Raw genomic sequence first — 26,511 nt, 5'->3', positions numbered from 1 at the left:
AATAAAAAGGTTTTTTTTCTGAATGACTGGTCGTGACTAGTTGGGTACCACAGCGATCTGTGCTTAGATTCCAGCCAATCGCAATATAAATTAATGATTTAAATGAGGGAACTGAATGTAACATCTCCAAATTTTCAGACAATACAAAGCTGTGTGGGAAATTAAGCTGTGAAGAGAATGCAGAGATACTTGAATGTGATTTGGACAAGTTGAGTGAGTGGACAAATGTGTGGCAGATGAAGTGTAATATGGATAAATTTGAGGTTATCCACTTTGGTAGTAAAAATGGGAAAACAGATAATTATCTGAATGGCTATAATTGAGAGAGAGAAGTATACTGAGACCTGGGTGTCCTCATATACCAGTCACTGAAAGTAAACATGCACATGCAGCAGGTGGTGAAGATGACAGATACTATGCTGGCCTTCATAGTGAGAGGATTTGAGTACAGGAGCAGGATGTCTTGCTACTATTGCATAGGGCTTTTATGATACCACACTCAATATTATGTGTAGTTTTGGTCTCCTTACTTGTGGAAAGATGCTTTGGTTATGAATGGAGTGCGCCAAAGGTTTACCAGACTGATTCCTGAATGGCAAGACTGATGTATGAGAAGAGATTGAGTCAGTTAGGGTTGTATTCTCTGAGTGAATTACTCCCTAATGAGTATGATTGTGCACCAAGACAATTCTATGTCACTGTTTGTGTGTTCTGTGGTTCCTTGTGTTGCTCATGAGTCTGATCCTATAGTCGCACCTCTGGCCACACATTTGACTGATGCCTTCCTTAATTTGAGCAATGATGTGGAGGTGCCAGTTTTGGACTGAGGTGGACAAAGTTAAAAATCACTCAACACCAGGTTATAGTCCAGCAGGTTTATTTAGAAGCACGAGCTTTTATTAAGTAGCTAGTGGGGCAGGATCATAGGACACAGAATTGTAGTAAAAGATCATAGTGTATTACAACTGATGTGAACAAACCTAAGTTACTGTTAAGTCTTTAATCACTTAGATTCTATATGTCTATCACTTGCTACTCCAGCTGCTTGGCAGCAAGTTGTCCTGTTGTACAGCTTCACCAGGTTGACACCTCATTTTTTAGTTGTGCCTGGTGCTGCTCTTGGCTTGCCCTCCTGCCCTCTCCAATGAGCCAAAGTTGATGCTGTGGATTGATTATAATGTTAGGCATCATTAGTATGATTTTGTGAACGGGAATTTGTGTTTGACAAACTTATTAGAACTCTTTGAGGATGACGCAAATTGAATATATGAAGATAAACCAATAGATGTAGCATATTTGGATTTCCAAAAGGCATCCAGTAGGGTGCTGTATGAAAGATTACTCCTCACAGTCAAAGATCATGGTTTTAGGAAATAGATTTGAGGATCTTGTTAAAAATCACAGAACACTAGGTTATAGTCTAACAGGTTTATTTGGAAATACTAGCTTTTATCAGGTAGCTAGTGGAGCAGGATCATAGGACACAGAATTTATAGTAAAAGATCATAGTGTCATACAACTGATGCGATGTATTGAACAAACCTATATTGCTGTTAAATCTTTAATCACTTTGAATTGGGTTGTAGGTTTCGATTCATTAATATTTAAATCCCAGAACTTCTTTCAAGTCACATTCCCAAAATAACTTAAGGTTTTATAAAAAAAGGTGAACATCTCAGCTCAGACATTGCATTAAAAGTGTGAGTTCAGAGTCTGCCTGTATTCCAACCTTGAGTCAAACTGGTTCTATTTCCAAAGTAGGGATTTATAAAATGTCACATGGACTGACTGCCTACAGACTATGTGCTTTTTGAACAAAATAGAATGTATCTGCAAATGCAATTTCACCCCATAGATTTATATGTGTGTGTGCATGCATGTGAGGGAATGAGAGAGTGTGTGTGGGAGAAAGGGAGAGAGTGTGTGTGCTTATGAGAGAGTGTGTGTGTATGCATGTTTGATAAAGTGTGTGCACTAGTGTGATGGAGTATATTCCTGTGAGAGGGTGAGTATGGGTGGATATGTGTGCGTGTATGTGTCTGAGAGAGAGTGTATATATGAGAGAGGGTCTGTGTGAGTGTGTGTGAGAGATTATGTTTACTCCGAGGCATGGTACATTGACAAGACCAAGCAGATGCTACGACAACGATGAATGGACACCATGCAATAATCGCCAGACAGGGATGTTCCCTCCCAGACAGGGAACACTTCAGTGGTCAAGGATATTTGACCTTGGATCTTCAGGTGACCATTCTCCAAGGCGTACTTTGGGATACACAACAACAAAGAGTCCACGAGCAGAGGCTGATAACCAAGTTTGGTACCCATGAGGATGACCTCAACCGGGATCTTGGGGTCATGTCACACTACAGGTGACCCCCCAACACTATACACTCTCTCACACAAACTCATACACAAGTACACATACACACAGGTGTAGAGCTTGTAAGAATGCCTGTGGTGTATTAGCATTCATTAGCAGAGGGATTGAATTCAAGAGTCGTGAGGTGATGTTGCAGCTGTACAGGACTTTGGTTAGGCCACAGTTGGAGTACTGTGTGCAGTTCTGGTCGCCTCACTTTAGGAAAGATGTGGAAGCTTTGGAGAGGGTGCAGAGAAGATTTACCAGGATGTTGCCTGGAATGGAGAATAGGTCATACGAGGATAGGTTGAGAGTGCTAGGCCTTTTCTCATTGGAACAGCAAAGGATGAGGGGTGACTTGATAGAGGTTTATAAGATGATCAGGGGAATAGATAGAGTAGACAGTCAGAGACTTTTTCCCCGAGTACAACAGAGTGTTACAAGGGGACATAAATTTAAGGTGGAGGGTGGACGGTATAGCGGGGATGTCAGGGGTAGGTTCTTTACCCAGAGAGTGGTGGAAGCATGAAATGCGCTGCCTGTGGGAGTGGCAGAGTCAGAATCATTGGTGACCTTTAAGCGGCAATTGGATAGGTACATGGATAGGTGCTTAAGCTAGGACAAATGTTCGGCACAACATCGTGAGCCAAAGGGCCTGTTATGTGCTGTATTGTTCTATGTTCTATGTTCTAAAAGGCATTTGGATGGGTATATGAATAGGAAAGGTTTGGAGGGATATGGGCTGGGTGCTGTCAGGTGGGACTAGATTGGGTTGGGATATCTGGTCAGCATGGACGGGTTGGACTGACGGTCTGTTTCCGTGCTGTAAATCTCCATGACTCTATTACTCTATTAAGCCATCTGTCATTACACAATGGATGTTCTTTACCTCGTTAACTGGCATTACACTCATTAAACCATTACCCTTGCCTCCAGCACCTTATTGTTTACTGCAACTTATTATCTGGTCAAAGTCATGCTAGCTGAGCCTTGTTCAAGTAACCCTAAACTTAACTCTTTCCCTACCTGATCATACCTTATTCACATTCTCATTCCCTCCTTTTATTATTTCATGATAAGCATCTAGATGGCACTATCAACTTTCATAAGACTCTGACAGCCAGTATTTAAACAAGTTATTGACACACAGCATACAATGATTATAACAACAAAAATTACTAGTCCATGTAGTAGGCAGAATCTGCAGGATCCTCCCAAATGGAGGAGGTGGGGGAGGTGGGGATGCTGAGAGATAAATGGGAGGAGGTGGTGGGGTTGGGGGAAAGGGAGCTGAGAGTGCGATAGGTAGATGAAGGTGAGGGAGAAGGTGATAGGTCGGAGAGGACGGTAGAGCGGTAGAGCGAATAGATGGGAAAGGTCATGGACAGGTCAGGAGGGCGGTGCCGAGTTGGAAGCTTGGGACTGGGATAATGTGGGGGAGGGGAAATGAGGAAACTGGTGAAATCCACTTGATTCCGTGTGGTTGCAGGGTCCCAAGGTGGAAGATGAGGCACTTCTTCCAGACATTGGGTAGTAAGTTTTTGGCGATGGAGGAGACCACATCGGGTGCAACGGATACAGTAGATGACATTAGTAGAGGTATAGATAAATTTCTGTCAGATTTCTGTCTTTTGTAGCCTTGAATGGGGGTGTGGGCACAGGTTTTGCATCCCCTACTCCGGACCCCCCTGGTCCTCATCTTCCACCCCACCAACCTCCGTATACATTGCATGATCTTCCACCACTTCCAAAGGTCCCAAAGGATCCTTCCATATCTGACAGAAATTTACCTGTACCTGCGCTAATGTTATCTACTGTATCTCTTGCACCCAATATGGTCTCCTTTACATCGGGAGACAGGACGCCAACTTGCAGATCATTTCAAAAAACATCTCTGGGACACCAACACCAACCAACGCCACCACCCCGTGGCTGAACACTTCAACTCTCCCTCCCACTCCACCAAGAACGTGCAGGGCCTGGGCCTCCTCCATCACCAAAATCTCACCACCCGACGCCTGGAGGAAGAACACCTCATCTTCCGCCTCAGAACCCTACAGATTAATGTGGATTTCACCAGTTCCTCATTTCTCCTCCCCCCACAATATCCCAGTCCCAAGCCTCCAACTTGGCACCGCCCTCCTGACCTATCCATCACCTTTCCCATCTATCCGCTCCACCCTCCTCTCCGACCTATCACCTTCTCCCTCACCTTCATTTACCTATTGCATTCTCAAGCTACCTTCCCCTCAACCTCACCCCTCTCTCATTTATCTCTCACCAACCTCCCCCCACCCCCCCAGCCCATAAGCCTAATTTCTGATGAAGGGCTAATGCCAGAAATGTGATTCTCCTGCTCCTTGGATTTTGCCTGACCTGTGTGCGTTCCAGCACCACACTCTTGACTCTCATCTCCAGTATCTGCAGTCCTCACTTTGCCCTTGTCACCTGTGTGTTTATATGAAGAGTCCAGTTGAATGTCTGGTCAATAATAACTCCCAGGTAGTTGATAGTGGGAGATTCAGTGATGGTAACATCATTGAATGGTAAAGGGAAGTGATTAGATTATCTCTTATTAGTGATGGTCATTGTTTAGCATTACTGTGGCATAAATGCTAATTACCACTTGTCAGGCAAAGCCTAGATATTGTCCAGATCTTGCTGCATTTGGACAAGAATTGCTTCAGTATCTGAGGAGTTGTGAATGGTGCTGAACATTGTGTAATCATCAGCGCACTTAGCTCTTTTGTCCATGTTTGAACCAAGGCTGTAATGAGGTCAGGAGCTGAGTGGTCCTGGCAGAACCCAAATTGGGCTTCAGTGAGCAGATTATTGCTGAGATTCCATAACTTTACTGATGATTGAGAGTAGACTGATGGTGTGGTAATTGGCTAGGATAGATTTGTTCTGCTTTTTGTGTATAGGACATACCTGGGTAATTTTCCACATTGTCGGGTCGGTACTGGCAGTTATAACTGTACTGGAACAGCTAGGCGAAGGGAGCAACAGTTCTGGAGCATAAGTATTCAGTACTATTGTCGGAATGCTGTCAGAGTCCATAGCTTTTGCAGTATCTAGTGCCTCCAACCTTTTCTTGATATCACATGGAGTGAATTGAATTGAGTAAAGACAGGCATCTCTGATGTTGGAGACAACTGGAGCAAGCTGAGATGAATCATCCACTTGGCACTTCTAGCTGAAGATTGCTGTGAATTTTTCAGCCTTACCTTATGCACTGATGTGTTGGTCTCTTCCATTTTTGAGGATGTAGGTATTTGCAGAGCCTCCTCTTCCAGGGAGCTGTTTAATTGTTCACCACCATTCATGACTAGATGTGGGAGGACTGCAAACCTTAGATCTAATCCGTTGCTTGTGTGATCAGTTAGGTCTGTCTGTCTCTTACTACTATTTGGCATGCAAGTAGTCCTGTTTGGTGACTTCACCAGATTGACACCTTATTTTCACTTGATGCTGCTGACAGCAAGATTTGGGCACCTTAGATGACATGAGAAATTGAAAATGTCATCAAAAAGAGAAAAGAGGCATGCATAACGTTTGGAAACTGAAAACAGACAGAACCTCAAAGAATAAATAGATATCAAGAAAGAACTCAAACAAGGAATTCGGAGGGCTGAAAGAGGCCGTGACATGTTTTTGGCAAAGAGGTTTACGGAAAATCCCAAGGCATTTTAAACATATATAAGGGGTAAGAGAGTTGCTAGAGAAGGGATAGGCACACTCAAGTCAAAAGGAGAGAATTTATGTGTGGAGCTGAAGGCAGTGGGTGAGGTCCTTAATAAAAACTTTGTGTCAGTATTCATGAAGGATAAGGACATGATGGATGGCGAGTCTTGGGACAGATATTTTGATATTCTAAGTCAGGACCTGATGGATCTGTCCCAGAATGCTGAGGGAGGCAGGTGAGGAAATTGTCGTGGCCTTTTATGAAATCTTTGCATCTTCTTTAGTCACGGGAGTCACTCCAGAAAACTGGAGAAGATCTAACATTGTTCCTTTCTTTAAGGAGATCAACAGGGATAATGCAGAAAATTATAGGCCATTGAGCCTTATGTAAATGGCATGGAAATTATTAGAAAAAATTCAAGGATAGGACTTACCCACATTTGGAAAAATACGGACTTATCCATGATAGGCAGCGTGACTTTGGGCAGGGAAGGTCATGTCTCACAAACTTGATTGATTTTTTTGAGGAAGTGACAAAATTGATTGATGAGGGCATTGTGGTCGATGTTGTCTGTGTGGACAAGGTCCCTCATGGCAGACTGATACAAAAGGTGAAGTCACATGGGATTGGGTAAGATAGATACAGAACTGGCTTAGTCATAGAAGACAGAGAAAAGGGATGGAAGGGCACTTCTCAGATTGGAGATCTGTGGCAGGTGGTGTTCTGCAGGGACCAGTGCTGGGACCCCCTGTTGTTTGTCATGTGTATGCATAAATGATCTGGAGGAGAATGCAGGTGATCTGATTAGTATGTTTGCAGATAACACAAAGATGTGGGAGCTGTGAACAGTGAAGAGAATTACCAGAGGATACAGTAGGATATATGTAGTGTACAGACTTGGGCAGAGAGATAGCACTTGAACTTTAATGCGGACAAATAAAAATTGATGCATTTTGGAAGGTCTGATGCAGGAGGGAAGTGTACAATAAATGGCAGAATGCTTAGAAGCATTAACATACAGAGAGATCTAAGCGGACACAATCATAGTTCCCTGAAAGTGGCAACAGAAGTGGATAAGGTGGTCAGGAAGGCATATGGTTTGCCTTCATTGGTTAGGTATAGAGTATAAAAATTGGCAAGTCATGTTGTACGAAACTTTAGTTTGGCCATATTTGGAATATTATGTACAGTTTTGGTCGTCACACAACTAGAGGATGTGGATGCTTTGGAGAGAGTAGAGAAAATGTTTATCAGAAAATGTTGTGCAATATTCATAGATTTCATAGAATCCCTATACAGTAGTGTGGAAATATTCAGCCCAACAAGTCTACACCAACCCTCCAAAGCGTATCCCACCCAGACCTATTCCTTTACCCTACTACTACACATTTACCCCTGATTAATGCCCCTAACCTACACACCCTTGAACACTGTGGGCACTTTAGCACGGCCAATTCACCTAACCTGCACATCTTTTGGATTGTGGGACGAAACCGGAGGAAACCCACGCAGACACAGGGAGAATGTGCAAATTCCACACAGACAGTCACCCGAGCCTGGATTTGAAACTGGGTCCCTGGCGCTGTGAGGCAGCAGTGCTAACCGCTGAGCCACCATGCCACCCACTTTTCTAGGATTGAAGAATGTTATCTGTTATTGTCTTTTGAGTAAAGGATATTAGGGGAAAATGTTATCAAAGTGCGCAGGACTATGACACTTTTAGACAAGGTGAACAAAATCTGTTCTCATTAACTGGTGGCACAAGCATTGTTAGACACAGATGTTATATTTTGGACAAGAGTTCCAGGAGAGATTTGAGAAAGAACATCTTGTTCAGTGAATGGTAATGATCTGGAAATTGTCTTACTCAATGTAACCTGGAACTATTGCCTCCAAGGACAATGGAAGTGGAGCAATGAATGATTTCAAAAATAAATTGATCAGCACTTGAGTGAAATAAACTTACAGGGCCAGGGAATACAGAGGTATTTTAGGACTAATGGATTTTTATACAGTGGGACAGAATAGACTGGCTGAAAGGCCTCCTATACCTTTATGGTTGTAGGACCTGGAACATTAACTTTGTTTCTCTCTCCTCAGATACAACCAGGCCTGCTGAGGTCTTCCAACAGTTTCCCTTTTTATTTCAAATTTCCAGCATCTGCTGTATTTGTTTTTGTATGCTACCCTCTTACCTGAAATAGCACACAATGTATCTTATTGGTTTTAATTGCATTTTTTATTAATTTTTACTTACATCCTAATCTTTTAGTTGTAATTTCTTTATCATTGCAAGCAATATTGATTAGAGATCTTCATATCTGTTTCAGGCAAAAGGTTCTCAAAACAATACACCAGTAGGTACTCAGAAAAAGGTGAAGAGAACCCTTCCTAATCCTCCTCCAGAAGAGGCCGTTCTTGCTGGGAGCCAAGCAACCTTCCCCACCGTCAACTCTGTTTCCCACAGAAGAGTTTGCAGAACCAATACAATGGCCAGAGCGAAAATTCTCCAGGACATTGACAGAGAGTTGGAACTTGTAGAAAGGGAATCCTCCAAACTTAGGAAAAAACAGGCAGAACTAGATGAAGAAGAAAAAGAAATTGATGCCAAATTACGATATTTGGAAATGGGCATCAATCGAAGAAAAGAAGCTTTACTGAAGGAGAGAGAGAAACGGGAGCGAGCCTATTTGCAGGGTGTCGCCGAGGAAAGAGATTATATGTCAGACAGTGAAGTAAGCAACATAAGAGAGACCAGAATGGACGCGCAATGTGGTTTAGAGAGACCTAGAACTGCACCACAGCCTGATTATGATCAGTTTCTCTCACCTCAGACACAGTCACAGCCTCAGTATGCGACCACTCCAAGCCATTACACACAATACCAGTACCCTACTCCTCCACTGACTCAAACCCAAACTCAATACCAGCAGCAATCTCCTTTTCAAGAGCAGGCATTATACCAGCAAGTTTCTCCCTATCAAACCCCAGCCACTTATCAGACTGTTCCCACAATCACTTATCAACAACAGCCCCCTCCTTCTCAAACCCAGCCAACAGCCTATCCACATCCATCACAAATGATGCTGATTCAACAGAAACCAAGGCAGACCACAGTTGTTGACCTTGAACCAAAAATAACTACAAACTATGAGGTGATCCATAATCAGTCTCTTCTGATGGCTTCCACCTCAGCAGATAGCACTTATGTAGTTCCTCATTTAGGCAGTAAGTACAGTAATTTAGACCTGAGAATAGGGCTGCATGAAAGGGGAACCATGGCAGGTAGCCCAATGTCAAGCCTTTCTGCAGAATCCTATTATGCAGATCTAGAGCACCGTACACCTCAGAATTATGTTCTAATTGATGACATTGGTGAACTCACTAAAGGATCTAGTTCCCTTGCAACTGGATTTAACCTTCACGATATTCAAAAACAAGTGCAAAAGAATGAACGCCTACTTCGCACAAGTGAAGCACGCAGAACTGCAGACATGAAAGATTTTATTGGGCCTTTGCAGAGCTCAACCCGCTTGCATTCCTTTGGAAAAGCAGATGAAGATACAATGGAGGATCCTTATGAATTAAAACTATTGAAGCAACAAATCAAACAAGAGTTTCGCAGGGGAGCGGAAAGCTTAGAACATCTTTCCAGCCTTCCCCAATACTACCATGCAGATAGCAGCTACAGGCACTTCCCAAAGTCTGAAAAATACAGTATAAGCAGGCTGACTCTTGAAAAGCAAGCTGCAAAGCAATTGCCACCATCTATTATTTACCAAAAGCAAAGCAAACATAAAAAGCAGCTGCTAGACCCCAAATTCTCTAAGTTTTCACCAATTCAAGAAGCCAGAGATGTGGAGCCTGACTTTACCAACTACATGGGAACTACATCAGCAGTAACTGGTGCTCCCTCTCGAGCAAGGCTTATTCAAGATGATGTTACATTTAGCCTAAGAAAGAATATTCGTGACCAGCAGAAGTTTCTTGGTCCAACTGTCAGATCTACATTTGATGATGAAATTGACAAAGCATACACCAGTGGAAGCAGGTCCAGGCCCTCTTCAGTTTATGGACTTGACCTAACAATTAAAAGAGACCCTTCCAGTACATCACTGCGCATAAAAGGTCAGGAAAATGATCCATTAGATATTGCCTATGGACAGAGTTCTCCTTCTGTACGAACAAAGCCATCCAGTTTACCTATTAGTCACAGCAGAGGAAGAATTACCATAGTTGCCCAGAATTCGGAGGAAGAAAGTCCCTTAAGTCCTGTTGGACAGCCAATGGGAATGGCTCGAGCAGCAGCTGGCCCATTGCCACCAATATCTGCCGATACACGGGAACAGTTTGGTTCAAGCCACTCTCTACCTGAAGTACAACAGCACATGAGGGAGGAGTCACGGACACGTGGATATGACCGTGACATAGCATTTATTATGGATGACTTCCAACATGCCATGTCAGACAGTGAAGGTAAAATGGGACTCAGGATGTTGTGTCATCATCAACAAAATTTCCGTTCACTGCATGTTTATAATTTTTGTTCATTCCTTATAGACTCTCTTGTCCTTGCCTGTACTTTATTTTCATTTGTGTATTTGTGTGTACCTCAGCAGAGAAAAGTTTTCTCCTTCAGGCATGTTACAAACATTAGAAGTTTCATTTCATATTGAGGATTCTCTGTTAACCATTTTCAATTAAGAAAATTATGTGTTACAACTCTGCAAACAGTTATTTCAGTTGAATGTGTACAATGTTATTTAATTTATGAAACCACTTATCAGGAAAGACTTTGTGAGAGACCTGTCTTTCAATTTCCTGCAGAATTTCCTTTTTGTCTATGTGAAATAGTCTACATTTTGTTGCTGTTTAAATCCATTCCCATTCCCACTTATTGGCCTAAACTTTGTGCAGTTCTAAAGAAGTTAGCAACATAACTATGGTAATGTCAGTCTGTAACTACAGAATGTTAGGATTTCCTTTATTCTTATACAATGAATTAATAAAAATGAGGAAATAAAGTCGTTATGACTTTTGTCAGTTTTTCATTGAAGCAAATAATGAAGAATAAAATATGAGAAGAGTTTTGTTTTGATCATTTTGAATTGTGTTTTAATTAGGTTTGAGATTCTTTTCAGTTTATTTTTCTTTTTTTTGTATGTATAGTTAGCTATGCTATGGAAATGCCCATGTGCAGTGGTTAACAAGAAGAACAAACAGAATGCACAAATGCATGACTTCTCAGATAGGTTGTGCATCCTGTGCCATACCTTTAACATGACAGCAGCATTCAACAATGGAATGATGAATGGCATCAGGCAGGAGTGGGTGGTATGTTAAGATGCACTCGGAGAGCCCAGGTTGCTATGCAACATACACTTGCCCCTGTGTGTTGTAGCCTGACACTATGGGTAGTGATGATTGAGGCTCCAATGTTGTTTTCATCACATGGCTGACCAGGAATCTCTCCTACTTTTACCTACAGGTTGTAAGAATTTGAAGGGCAATTTACAATCTGATTGGCTAAGTCAGGAACTTTCTTTCCTTGGCCATCAAGTTTTGAAGTGGGACTCGAACTCAAAGTCTCTGATTTAGAAGCAGTCTGAGATATCATCTCAGTCAGTGTGTACCTGACAATACTATCCATATTTTTTATTTGTTATAAAACTCCACTCCAAATATTTGTAAAGTACTAAATGATGTTTTAGAGTAGAGGAACGTAAAGTTTATTTCTCAATTTTGAAGCCTTTTTTTCCCAAAGAAGTTCTATAGATTTCTTGTTAGCATTGTTAATGCTTATCAAATAAAAGCTTTTGTTGTTGCTTTATACATTCTGAATTTATTATTATAGTATGTGTTTTTCTTGGCCAAATGAATAAATATGTACACAATGAGGTTGAAGAATTTAGTTTAAAGATGATGATTAATTTAACAGAGGGTCACTGCAGTTACAGTTTTTGGTGCCCTTCATCACATAAAAATAAAAGCAAGATTTTCTGAGAAACCGAACTATTCTGATATTGCTTTTTTTCTTTTTTTCCCTTCTCTCACTTTATATCAAACAGGGGTGTGCACAGCATTGAAACAATTAACTGAACCCAACCAAACTAAGTTCATTGAAATGAATTGTGAGTTGAATGATTTGGTTGGATTTTGAGCTTTGTTAAATTGAGTTTGCGAACTAATGAAGGAGCACTGAGTGATTTTACAAGGCATGGTCATTGGTTCTTGGGAAGATTTGTATATTAAAAATACTAAAGGAAACAAAATGCCAATCTGTGTGTATTATTGTTACTGGGTTTCTAGTTTCTGCTATTCGCCTCGGCCATGAAATATGAAACACACTTCCTGTTCAAACCGAGAATTTCACTGCTTTAGATTTGATAAATGCAAATCCCAAACCAAATTGTGGTGCTACGCTTCCACCTTTTTGACATAGAACTGATTTTAGAGATCTGCGTTCATTAAAATTTCCTTCTAAAAGTTTGGGATAGATTTCTCACACACTCGTGTGAATGATCTAACCCTTGATTAGTCAGGCAATGTCTATCATGCAGATCATTAAAAGTATCTAGCTGACTCACCTTTTTTCCACTCCTACTATTATATCCTTACATTATCCTAATTTGTTCAGGTTTTTGACACTTGGTTTTCAAACTAAGCAATGCATGTTTCCCAGAATCTATGGCATAATTTATATTGTCTTGATTAGTTTTCATTTTCTCATCACTAGTCTGAAAATTAATTGTTTAATCTAAAATCTTTTCAATCAACTAATCAGGCTATAACCCTGGATGCTGAAGTTACTTGATATTTGGTTTTAATTTTATATTTTACAGCTAACTATATAATTCATTCCTGAAAATAACTTCTCACATAAAAAAAATTGACAAGTGATAATAATAGGGCATTCGCAATAGTCCTATGCAAAAACAAGACTCTGTTAAAGCTCAGAAAACTATCTAATGATTTAAACATCAGATGGTTTGCACACCTTTAGTCTCCAGTTAATAAATCTGTGATTTGTTTACAAATTGCCTTCCTATTCTTCACTTGCACTTTCTAATGATGGTCATAGTCTGGTTGTAACTTTGCATGAACATATTGGAAAATGCATAGACTTGCATGCTGCAATTACCAAATTGTACATATCATGTCCTCAACTGGCAGTGAGCTGCCATCCTGAACTCCCATTGTCTGATTTGGAGAACTGACATTTCCTTGATTTTCAAAGCATATCATCTGCGTCGTGAAGAAACAGATTGGTTTGACAAGCCACGTGAGTCTCGCCTTGAGGATGCACCTGCCATAAATCGCAAACTTCCAGAGAAATTAACACACTCCAGACAATCTCAACAACAGTCCACAGAAGTAAGAAATCATTTATGAATTTGGATTTCTGCATTGGCCTTCTTAATTCTGATTTAGTCAGAATGAAGCAAATTTTTTGGTAATTTTGCAGTTTGCATCGAATATACAATATAGTCATTGATCTATCTTTCTGCAGTTTTAAATAATAGATCCTAAGGGATCAGAGAGAACTCTGTTTGGAGAACATTGGAATCCAATATTTTTACCAAGAAATTACCAAAAGGAGCATGTGAAATATGCCAAACTATTAACATAATTTTCTTCTGTTCATTGAGAGTAAATAAATTGACATCTGTACACAATATACAGGCAAGATATAAATACACAATGTTGTTCCTTCACATGTTTACTTGTGTGTAAATCAAAATTGTTGAATGTGTTATTTCAAGAAAAATACATTAAAGCATAAAAATTGGTTCTTATTTCATAGGGCGGTGGGAAGCTTGTTCAATACAACTTCCCACATTCTCGGGTCAGAATTCAAAGGGATCTAAAGGACCAGACAGTATCAGGTAAAATAATGTTGCTTACTCTCGCTTTTCCTCTGTTTTTTCTCAGATTAGTTGCCTTACTGTATGTTGCCTTACTATCATTCTATGCTTTGTTGCATTTTTACCTAAGTCCTATCGAAACGTTAAGATATATGCAATATCAAAAATGTATCAATATTACTGTTTAGTCAATAGCCTTCAAAACCATAAGCCCAGTTCTTCCATATCGTTAAAGCTTCAGTGTTCTAAATATTCCAAGATTTTTCTTACAGCATAACAGTCTCCTTTGTTTTATCTGATTGACCGAAAGCTCTTCCAATTCACAAAAAAAACACTCAGCTTCTATCAATTAATACCATTTTAAGTGTATAAGTCCTGCTAAGATTTGCTTTCCCAAAATGCAGCACCTCGCATTTATCTGAATTAAACTCCATCTGCCCCTTCTCAGCCCATTGGCCCATCTGGTCCAGATCCTGTTGCAATCTGAGGTAACCCTCTTCATTTTCCACTACACCTTCAATTTTGATGTCATCTGCAAACTTACTAACTGTACCTCTTATGCTCGCATCCAAATCATTCATGTAAATGACAAAAAGTAGAGGACCCAGCACCGATCCTTGTGGCACTCCACTGGTCACAGGCCTCCGGTCTGAAAAGCAACCGTCCACCACCACCCTCTGTCTTCTACCTTTGAGCCAGTTCTGTATCCAAATGGCTAGTTCTCCCTGTATTCCATGAGATCTAACCTTGCAAACCAGTCTCCCAGGGGATCCTTGTCGAACACCTTACTGAAGTCCATATAGATCACATCTACTGCTCTGCCCTCATCAATCTTCTTTGTTACTACTCAATCAAGTTTGTGAGACATGATTTCCCACGCACAAAGCCACATTGACTATCCTTAATCAGTCCTTGCCTTTCCAAATACATGTACATCCTGTCCCTCAGGATTCCCTCCAACAACTAGCCCACCACTGAGGTTAGGCTCACCGGTCTATAGTTCCCTGGCTTGTCTTTACCGCCCTTCTTAAACAGTGGCACCACGTTTGTCAACCTCCAGTCTTCCGGCACCTCACCTGTGACTATCGATGATACAAATATCTCAGCAAGAGGCCCAGCAATCACTTCTCTAGCTTCCCACAGAGTTCTTGGGTACACCTGATCAGGTCCTGGGGATTTATCCACCTTTAACCGTTTCAAGACATCCAGCACTTCCTCCTCTGTATATCTGGACATTTAGCAAGATGTCACCATCTATTTCCCTACAGTCTATATCTTCCATATCCTTTTCCACAGTAAATACTGATGTAAAATATTCATTTAGTATCTACCCCATTTTCTGTGACTCCACACAAAGGCCACCTTACTGATCTTTGAGGGGCCTATTCTCTCCCGAGTTATTTTTTTGTCCTTAATATATTTGTAAAAACCCTTTAGATCCTCCTTAATTCTATTTGCCAAAGCTATCTCATGTCCCCTTTTTGCCCTCCTGATTTCCCTCTTAAGTATACTCCTACTTCCTTTAAACTCTTCTAAGGATTCACTCGATCTATCCTGTCTATACCTGACATATGCTTCCTTCTTTGTCTTAACCAAACCCTCAATTTCTTTAGTCATCCAGCATTCCCTGTACCTACCAGCCTTTCCATTCACCCTGACAGGAATATACTTTCTCTGGATTCTTGTTATCTCATTTCTGAACGCTTCCCATTTTCCAGCCATCTCTTTACCTGCGAACATCTGCCTCCAATCAGCTTTCGAAAGTCCTTGCCTAATACCATCAAAATTGGCCTTTCTCCAATTTAGAACTTCAACTTTTAGATCTGGTCTATCCTTTTCCATCACTATTTTAAAACGAATAGAATTATGGTCGCTGGCCCCAAAGTGCTCCCCCACTGACACCTCAGTCACCTGCCCTGCCTTATTTCCCAAGAGTAGGTCAAATTTTGCACCTTCTCTAGTAGGTACATCTACATACTGAATCAGAAAATTGTCTTGTACGCACTTAAGAAATTCCTCTCCATCTAAACCTTTAACACTATGGCAGTCCCAGTCAATGTTTGGAAAGTTAAAATCCCCTACCATAACTACCCTATTATTCTTACAGGTAGCTGAGATCTCCTTACAAGTTTGTTTCTCAATTTCCCTCTGACTATTAGGGGATCTATAATATCATCCCAATAAGGTGATCATCCCTTTCTTATTTCTCAGTTCCAACCATATAACTTCCCTGGATGTATTTCCGGGAATATCCTCCCTCAACACAGCTGTAATGCTATCCCTTATCAAAAATGCCACTCCCCTCCTCTCTTGCCCCCCTTTCTATCCTTCCTGTAGGATTTGTATCCTGGAACATTAAGCTGCCAGTCATGCCCATACACTTAATGGTAAGGTCCTCGGGAGTGTGGCTGAACAAAGAGACCTTGGAGTGCAGGTTCATAGCTCCTTGAAAGTGGAGTCGCAGGTAGATAGGATAGTGAAGAAGGCATTTGGTATGCTTTCCTTTATTGGTCAGAGTATTGAGTACAGGAGTTGGGAGGTCATGTTGTGGCAGTACAGTACATTGGTTAGGCCACTGTTGGAATATTGTGTGCAATTCTGGTCTCCTTCCTATCGGAAAGATGTTGTGAAATTTGAAAGGGTTCAGAAAAGATTTACAGGGATGTTGCCAGGGTTGGAGGATTTGAGCTATAGGGAGAGGCTGAACAGGCTGGAGTTGTTTTCCCTGGAGCGTCAGAGGCTGAGGGCTGACCTTATAGAGGTTTACAAAATTATGCGAGGCATGAATAGGATAAATAGACAAAGTCTTTTCCCTGGGATCGGGGAGCCCAGAACTAGAGGGCATAGGTTTAGGGTGAGAGGGGAATTATATAAAAGAGAACTAAGGGGCAACTTTTTCATGCAGAGAGTAGTATGTGTATGGAATGAGCTGCCAGAGGATTTGGTGGAGGCTGGTACAATTGCAACATTTAAAAGGTGTATGAATAGGAAGGGTTTGGAGGGATATGGGCCAGGTGCTGGCAGGTGGGACTAGATTGGGTTGGGATATCTGGTCGGCATGGACAGGTTGGACTGAATGGTCTGTTTCCATGCTGTACATCTCTATGACTCTAATACCACTTAAGAGCTTTGGTTCAAGTTTTAATGATGACATTGCAAATATGTTGTGAATTTACAAAAAAGGGTTTGTGTAAATGAATAAAGTTTGGGCAATTTAGGTCTGCGCTCGAAGATACATCAGACCCATTGGGTCGACGATGCACCAGCTCAAGTGGTGACAGGTTTCAATTGGTTTGCTCAATAAAGCATCCAAAAAAGTTAATGATGCAGTTAAATTTGCCCATTTTCACTCATGAAAATAGTCTTTTGATAAACATAAAAGATGCAATGCTAAGGAACTGATGGACAATGATCTACTTCGGTGAAAACTAATAAAATGACAGAAGTAAATGCGTACAAAAAGGAGCAAATTTTTTTTTAAGAAGGCCATTTTCACCTGTGTCATATTTAAAATCATTAGAGTATTTGTGCTTAAGTTATGATAAATAACATGCACCCATTTTATATTGGCAATTTATTGTGGACTATTATACAACGCTGTGGTTCTGTTCGCCGAGCTGGAAGTTTTTGTTGCAAACGTTTCGTCCCCTGTCTAGGTGACATCCTCAGTGCTTGGGAGCCTCCTGTGAAGCACTTCTGTGGTGTTTCCTCCAGCATTTATAGTGGCCTGTCCTTGCCGCTTCCGGTTGTCAGTTTCAGCTGTCCGCTGTAGTGGCCGGTATATTGGGTCCAGGTCTATGTGTTTATTGATGGAGTTTGTGGATGAGTGCCAAGCTTCTGGGAATTCCCTGGCTGTTCTTTGTTTCGCTTGCCCTATAATGGTAGTGTTGTCCCAGTCAAATTAATGTTGCTTGTTGTCTGCGTGTGTGGCTACTAGGGATAGCTGGTTGTGTCGTTTCCACAAACTCCATCAACAAACACATAGACCTGGACCTGAAACTGACAACCGGAAGCAGCAAGGACAGGCCACTATAAATGCTGGAGGAAACACCACAGAAGCGCTTCACAGGAGGCTCCCAAGCACTGAGGATGTCACCTAGACAGGGGACAAAACGTTTGCAACAAAAACTTCCAGCTCGGCGAACAGAACCACAGCAACGAGCACCCGAGCTACAAATCTTCTCACAAGCTTTGAACTATTATACAACGATGAACAAGGTTATTTTAGGAGAATGAAGTGGTTTGTGAAATTTTGTCCAGGTTAATTCTAAATTTTAAAAAAACTTACAAGAACAATAACAGTTAATGACCATGGATACAAAGCACAATGACTCAATCATGCAAATTCGACAACTGAATCACATTTTGTTGCAAGAAGCAGTTAGTTGTGCAATGACAAACAATGTAATTCCAGGAACTGTAATGGTGATTGCACTGCTGATTGAGTAGGCTATATTGACTGGAGACATCAGATTTGTCAATTTGATGCCCTCTATAAACAGCATTGCAGTAATAGCCTCATGCATGGTTACACTCAGCTGTGGATAAGTCAAATTATGTAATCTCAGTTTTAAAAGTTTTAAAACACTTTAAAGTGAAGGGCCAAGAAGCAGGTCCTTACAGACACATTTCCACTCCCTTTTTAACTGACTGATTGATCAATTCTCTGACTATCATAAGCTGCTTCCTTCTCCCTCTGCAGGGAAAAGTAAAGCAAGCTACAGAGACTGGCAACATGAAACTGATTATGAAAGACACTGTGCACTAACAAAGCAATGTGAGCCACACAGAGGCTGGCAGCCTGGTAAATCAGTGAGTGTGAGCTATGAAAGCAATGTGAAGAAGACAGAGGCTGGCACCATCCAACGAGAAGAGTATAAAGGCAGTAGGGAAGCCAGGAGGGTACAAAAGGGACATGAGAAAGCTTTAGCAAATAGGGTTAAGGAGAATCCAGAGAGATTCTACAAGTTCATTAACGACAAAAGGGTAACCAGGGAGAAAGTACGGCCCCTTAAAGATCAGCAAAGCTACTTATGTATGGAACCAGAGGACATGGAGAAGATACTAAGTGAGTATTTTACATCAGAGTTTACTATGGACAAGGATACGGAAGGTAGAGAACATGGGGAAATAAATAGCAACATTTGAAAAATGGCCAAATTATAGAGGACAAGATGTTTTAAAATGCGGAAAGGTAAATAAATCCCAGGACCTGATCAGGTGTATCCTAGACCTCTGTGGGAAGCTAGGGAAGTGATTTCTGGGCCCTTTGTTGAGATATTTGTTTTATTGATAGCCACAGGCGAGATGCCAGAAGACTGGTGGTTGGCTAATATATTGTCACTATTTAAGAAAGGTAGTAAGGAAAAGCTAGGAAACTATAGACCGGTGAGCCTGACGTCAGTGGTAGGCAAGTTGTTGGAGTGAATCCTGGGGGACAGGGAAGGACTGATTAGGGATAGTCAACATGGCTTTGTGCATGGGAAATCATGTTTCACAAGTGTGTGATTGAGCTTTTTGAAGAAGCAACAATACAAATTGATGAGGGAAGAGCGGTGGATGTGATCTGTATCGACTTTAGAGAGGCTTTTGGCAAGGTTCCTCAAGGTAGACTGGTTAGCAAAATGAGGTCACAATGAATAGAAGGAGATCTAGCCATTTGGGTACGAACTGGCTCAAAGGTAGAAGACAGAGGGTGGTGGTGGAGGGCTGGCTTTTTGGGCTGGAGGCCTGTGACCAGCAGTGTGCCACAATCTGGGTCCACTACGTTTTGTCATTTATATAAATGTTTTAGATGTGAACGTAAAAGATATGGTTAGTAAGTTTGCAGATAACATCAAATTTGGAAGTGTTGTGGACAGTGAAGAAGGTTACCTCAGAGTGTGAGATCTTGATCAGATGGGCCAATGGGCCGAAGAGTGGCAGATGGAGTTTAATTTCGATAAATGTGAGGTGCTGCATTTTGGAAAGGCAGATCAGAGCAGGACTTATACACTTTATGGTGAGGTCCTGGGGAGTGTTGCTGAATAAAGACGCCTTGGAGTGCAGGTTCATAGTTCCTTCAAAGTGGAGTCATAGGAAGATACGATAGTGGAAGAAAGCCTTTGGTATGATAGCCTTTAATTGGTCAGTGCATTGAGTATGGGGGTTGGGAGGTCATGTTGCAAATGTACAGGACATTGGTTCGGCCACTATTGGAATAGTGCATGCAATTCTGGTCTCCCTGCTATAAGAGGAATATTGTGAAACTTGAAAGGGTTCAGTAAAGATTTACAAGGATGTTGTAGGGTTGGAAGAATTGAGCTATAGGGAGAGGCTGAATAGGCTGCGGCTGTTTTCCCTGGAGCATCGGAGGCTGAGGGGTAAGGTTATAAAGGTATATAAAATCATGAGGGGTTTTTCCCTGGGATTGAGGGAAACCAAAACTAGAGTGTATGGGTTTAAGTTAAGAGGGGAAGAATTTAAAAGGGAATTGAGGGGCAACTTTTTCACGCAGAGGGTGGTGAATTGTATGGAATGAGCTGCTAGAGGAAGTGGTAGAGGTTGGTACAATTACAATTTTAAAAGACATCTAGATGGATATATGAATAGGAAGGGGATATGGGCCAAATGCTAGCAAATGGGACTAAATTTATTTAGGATATCTGGTCAGCATGGATGTATTGGACCAAAGTGTCTACTTCCATGCTGTACATCTTTATGACTCTAAATGTGTGGTAAAGTAGGCGAGCATTCAGAAAGCGAGCTAAGAGTCATTAGATGCATCCTGTGTGCTGGTGGCTTGCCAACTGGCTTGGGCAAAGGCTGAAGGAAGATTGTGGCCATGGACCATAGAATGATGTCGTACTGAAGAAGCAGTGGAATGGTGACTGGGACAAAGACTTGGTGAGATCTGATTTATAATTTGGGAATTTATGCCATCTAGTTTCTCACTGGAGGAGAGAAGAATTGGAAATGGAATGTAATTTGGGCAAATTGTGGCTTAAGTGAGATGCAATGCATGGAAGTAAGGTATTACCACTCAATGGTGAGATTCTAAAGTCCATTTAAGCTTGGAGGTAATTCAAACTTTTTTCTCAACATTCAGGATTTTTTCTCGACATTTATTATCACCTTTCCCACCCTTAGGTACGCCACACTAGGGAGGCGATAATTCCACCCTCACAGTTTGAGGATGTTCACATATTGTTGTTTCACACTCTCTTGCTCCGCTTGGGCATACCCACTGCAGCTTTGGTGATTCATGTGTTAATTTCAACACCAGGTGATGATTGCTGCTGATTGTGGAGCTGAGATATGTGTCATCATATATGTGTCATTGTCAATGCTGAGAGATGATAGAATGACAACATTACCTGACATTTGTCTTCCAGATGCCAATGGTCAAAGCAAACTCTTCACAGACCTGGAAGCGTTTGCTTATTTGTTGCTCAAGATCCTCCTTGTTGTGTAATGATAGTGTGGTATCTTCAGCATAAACCATATCTCTGATGTTTGTCTTAGGTCTCAGCAAGTGAGATTGACCAAATTCCAGTTAGTTCTGATTTGTATGTGGATAGCTTTATTTGATATTCTGAAGGCTTATGAAAGAAACAAGTATCAAAATCATCATTTGCTTGAATAGAATTACTGTGAAAGAGATATGCTGTTAAAACATTTTGCCTTTCACTCATCAGGAAAGGATCACAAGAGTACCAAATTTTAAAAGGACCAGCAATTTGCACTGCATGAGAGGAGGGTACTGATAATTCAGTAGGTTCACTTTCATTGAGAATGGATGGAGAAACAGTTAACTAACAAGCTTATGTTTAAATCCAAATCAGGCAAATTTGGTAAATCTTTTGCCATGAGGAATGCGCCAGAGCATATCTGTCACCCAAGTTTTTTTTCATTAAACACAATGCCACATATGGACATGTGTTTTCTCTTTGCACAGGACAGGGCCCTGATATGAATGGATGTATTCAGGATGTATTTTTGTAACTTCTGTAAAACATGTTGGTGAGCCACACTGTGATTCTAATTGATCATCTTAAATTGGTCTTTAGTGAAATTGCTTGCACAATTTGAATTGTCCAGCAAATGTTGTTCAACCTCAGAATCACATCTCATGTTGGACAATATGTTTTGAGTTTTGAAAGCATATTCCAGCTGAATACAGTCAGTACTTTGCCTGTTGCAATCAGCTAAAAGGATAATTTGTCAGAGTGCCAAAGTGATGCCAGGTTAGTAGGCAGACATCTCAATTCCTGACAGATTTACATCAAGCATCACATGCCTTCAACTGTTCACAACAGGTTGAGAATTCATTGTACCTGACCAGTCTTTGCTTGCAAAAACTCAGAGCATAGTACACAACATGTGACATCATTCAATTTTAGAAAACAATTCTTATCATGCTAAGAATTAGCTCACACTACAATCAATCTTAGATTATCAGTTGATTTCATAGTGTGCTGAAAGTAAATTCACACCCAGGGCCCTGTCCTTTGCAAATGAAACAATATGTCCATGTGAATGGATGTCTTCAGGCTGTGTAAATGTAACTTCTCTAAAACATATTGGTGAGATGTTTCATTGGGCAATTTTCAACAAACACTTACAGGACATCCATCACCATTTGCATTCTCCATGGCAATGCCTCTCCCAGTCAGACTTACATTTCCAGCCAATCAGTACCCTCTTGATAGGTAGTATAATTGCTCCCTTTGAGATTTAGTGTTCCTATAATTTTGTTACAATGAGTGCAAGATGAAACTTATTTATCGCTTTGAGCAAGTGAAGAATGTGCTAAAGTGCGCTAGTGTAGTTCTCCAAGGACTCTGATGTTGCCTTGTCATTGCTGATTTGTTGTCAAAGAGAAAGGCAATCACTCTGAATAACTTTAGTACATAGCCAGTTTTTGAAACAGTTTAAGTATACAAGTTTAGCTCCTATGTTCAAGTGCCTGGATGAGATCAATTAAAGCAATATAAAGTGATTACCTTTGTTCATGACATTTCTCTCACAGCTGCCAGACTGAGATCAGATCAATGGTGGAAACTGCACGAAGGTTTGGGTGCATCACTCCAATCCTGAGCACTGCCTCAGTTTTTGTTCTCACAGAGACGATGTTTGCACAGGTTCTGCAGCAGTCCTGGTTTCCTGTACTAGCTGAGTTTAGATGAGATAGCACCTGGAGCTTTACCCTTGGCACACAAGTCAATATCTTTGCTGTTTGATACAATATCATACCAAGAGCTTCCTTGGCAACAGCATTCTCCCTAAAGTACAACTCGAGATAAGTTTCCACAATCTTTCCAATTGTTTATTGCAGACACTGATGACTTTCCCTCACTTTGTTTTCAATATAATCATTTCCTTTGCTCATGGACTTGTTGATTTCTGTTCTTTCATACATATCCCAGACATTCTCTGAATGGAAGGACACTGGAATATTCTGGAAAAGTTGTTATCAGTCACTATTTGCACACTTCTGGACAGGATATTGTAATTCCCATGAGATGCCCAAGAGAGGTCGAGTGGCCTTCGCCTACTCATAAATTCATATTTTTCTTGCAATGAAGCAAACCACTTGGATTAAATGACAAGTTCTGTTACAGCAACAGTAGCCTCAAATCAGTTAGCAATCTTCTACTCTTGTCATACATATTAGAGGGAGGTGATGGTCCACTGGTGTTATCACTGGACTGTTAATCCAGAGACCAAAGTAATCTTACAGGGACTCCAGTTCAAATCCCGATGAAGGGCTTTTGCCTGAAACGTCGATATTTCCTGCTCCTCAGATGCTGCCTGACCTGCTGTGCTTTTCCAGCACCACTCTAATCTTGACTCCAGTTCAAATCCTGTCATGGCAAATGGTGGAATTTGAATTCAGTGAAAAAAATCTAGACAGTCTAATAAGGATCATGAATCATTAGATTGTCATGAAAAACTGATCACCAACCTTCCAAAGAACATTTCTCCCAATCCTCATAACCCTGCATTTCCCATGGCTAATCTTCCTAGCCTGCACATCCCTGGATACTACGAGCAGTTTAGCATGGCCAATCCACCTAACCTACACATCTTTGCACTGTCAGAAGTAACTAGAGCACCCAGAGGAAACTCACCTAAGGCTGGAATCAAACCTGAGTTCCCGGCACTACAAGGCAACAGTGCTAACCATTGAGACTATGCCCCTACGTGACCTTCGTGTGTCTCCAGAACCACAGAAATATGGTCAACTCTTAACTGCCATTTGGGCAGTGCAGTGCTGGTCTAGCCAGCAATATCCAAATTCCGTGAATGAATGAAAAAAATGTGGAGAGTGCAACATTATGTTCTATTTCAATTTTATGTTTTGTATGAGAAGCCAAACAGCACCCGTCCAGTAAAGTTGAGGAACTATGATTATATCTGGGTAAGCAGTAATGTTGATGTTGATTTCTGAACCAACTTTCTTGTTTGAATGAAAAACCTTTATGGTTTGCCTTACCTTGCATATCTGCAGCCCACCTCATGACAATATCACTGGCATGAACAATGTCACTATTCCCTCAATGTGTGGCACAGAATCCCCCAACTCTACCGCTAATTGAATTGTGAGCATCCCTATACCACATAGTCTGGGTCAGTTCAATAAGGCAACTTACCACCACTTACCCAAGGGTACTAGGGATAGGGCCCAGCCAGAGATGCACATATTCCACTTTTGAATTTTCATAAAAGCTCACCATTTAAAATAATGGGTGTCTTTTCCTATAGATTAGTTTTCATGAGTTTTCAGAATTTGTGGTTGTACTATAAGCTGCAATCATTACATCAGCACCCTTAAGTTGAAGAGACAGGTCAGGCTGGAACACAACAGGGAGCATGGAATGCCTGTTGGATTAAACTGCATTTATTTTGATTCAAGAGGGCTGACAAGTAAGGCTGATGAACTCAGGACATGGATAGATATGTGGGATTGGAATATTATAGCCATTACAGAAACACGGCTAGGGGAGGGACCGACTGGCAGCTTAATGTGCCAGGGTACAGATGCTTTAGGGGGGGACTGAAGTGGTGGAAGGAGGGGAGGGGGAGTTAGTATCTTTGATTAAGGCAAGTATCACAGCATTAGTCAGAGATGCAATAACTGAAGGATCGTCCAGTGAGGCTTTGTGGCTGGCAATAAGAAATAAGATGGGGATGGTGACGTTATTGGGGTTGTACTCTAGGCCTCCAAATAGTCAACGTGAATTGAAGGAACAAATATTCAGGGAGATCGAGAAGACTTGCAGGAGCAATAGGGTTGTCATAACAGGGGATTATAATTTTCCTAACATAGTTTGGGACTGCCAGAGCATAAAGGGCTTAGATGGGGTAGAATTTGTTAAGTGCATTCAGGATAGTTTTGTCAAGCTGTATATAGAGCCTCCTTCTCAGGAAGGAGCAAAACTCTACCCATTCTTGAGAAATAGTATAGGACAGGTGACGGAGGTGACAGTGGGGGTGCACTGTGGGACCAGTGACCATAGTTCTATTGATTTTAAAATAGTTATGGAGAGAGACAAAACTGGCCCACAGGTTCAAGTTCTAAATTGGGTCAAGACAAATTTTGATGGAATTAGACAGGAGCTTGCAGGGTAAAAACAATGACTGCAGATGCTGGAAACCAGATTCTGGATCAGTGGTGCTGGAAGAGCACAGCAATTCAGGCAGCATCCGACGAGCAGCAAAATCGACGTTTCGGGCAAAAGCCCTTCATCAGGAATAAAGCTTTATTCCTGATGAAGGGCTTTTGCCCGAAACATCGATTTTGCTGCTCGTCGGATGTTGCCTGAATTGCTGCGCTCTTCCAGCACCACTGATCCAGAAGGAGCTTGCAGGAGTTGATTGGAGTAGTTTGTTTGCAGGCAAAGGGACCTCTGGCAAGCGGGAGGCCTTTAAAAGTGAGATAGCTAGAGGTCAGGATCTATATGTTCCTGTGAGGGGGAAGGGCAAGGTTGGCAGGAATAGGGAATCTTGGATGACGAGGTATTATAGCTTTGACCAGAAAAAAGGAGGCATGGCTCAGGTACAAGCAGCTGGGATCAAGGGAATCCCTGGAGATATAAAAGGAATACAGGAGTTTACTGAAGAAGGAAATCAGGAGGGCAAAAAGAGGGCACGCAATAGCCTTGGCTGAGAAGATTAGGGTGAATCCAAAGAGGTTCTTTAAATATATTAAAGGGAAAAAAAACTGGAGAGATAATAGGGCCCCTCAAGAACCAAAGTGGACAAGTATGGTATAGAATCATGGGAGATGGGTGAGGGCCTCAATGAATATTTATCTTCTGTATTTATCATGGAGAAAGACATGAAGGCTTGGGTGCTTGGGGAAGTTTGTGGTCTTATGTTGGGAACAGTCCACATTATAGGAGAGAAGGTATTGTAATGTATGAAGGTGGATAAATCTCCTCGTCCTGACCAGATATATCTAGGAACACTGCAAGATGCAAGAGAAGAAATTGTGGGGGCTCTGGCTGATATTTTTACATCATAGTAGCCACAGGTGAGGTACCAAAGGTCTGGAGGGTAGTGAATGTTGTGCTGTTATTCAAGAAGGGCTGCAAAGAAAAACCTGGGAACTATAG

General features: G+C 41.4%; 1 protein-coding gene across 15 annotated transcripts in view; it reads left to right on the top strand.

Moving 5' to 3' along the window:
* The window catches only part of LOC122561485 (protein piccolo), a 650,955-nt gene that overhangs the window by 313,151 nt on the left and 311,293 nt on the right, over positions 1-26,511 (top strand). For 12 of the 15 annotated variants that reach the window (XR_015761043.1, XM_087999305.1, XM_087999304.1 and 9 more), the window contains exons 7-10: positions 8,378-10,523; positions 12,116-12,178; positions 13,285-13,421; positions 13,852-13,933. Coding sequence is in view for 14 of the 15 variants with exons in the window: in XM_087999305.1 (XP_087855431.1) it covers positions 8,378-10,523; positions 12,116-12,178; positions 13,285-13,421; positions 13,852-13,933 (2,428 nt within the window). In the remaining variant the exon portion in view is untranslated. Of the gene's footprint in view, positions 1-8,377; positions 10,524-12,115; positions 12,179-13,284; positions 13,422-13,557; positions 13,717-13,851; positions 13,934-26,511 lie in introns of those variants that run through there. The other 3 variants (XM_087999310.1, XM_087999307.1, XM_087999316.1) reach the window with 2 other exon arrangements.

The sequence above is a fragment of the Chiloscyllium plagiosum genome, unplaced genomic scaffold (assembly GCF_037043375.1).
Source record: "Chiloscyllium plagiosum isolate Xiang-an unplaced genomic scaffold, Cpla_swu_hap1 HiC_scaffold_23, whole genome shotgun sequence".
Lineage (NCBI taxonomy): Eukaryota > Metazoa > Chordata > Chondrichthyes > Orectolobiformes > Hemiscylliidae > Chiloscyllium > Chiloscyllium plagiosum.
This window is presented reverse-complemented; position numbering and strand designations above follow the sequence as displayed.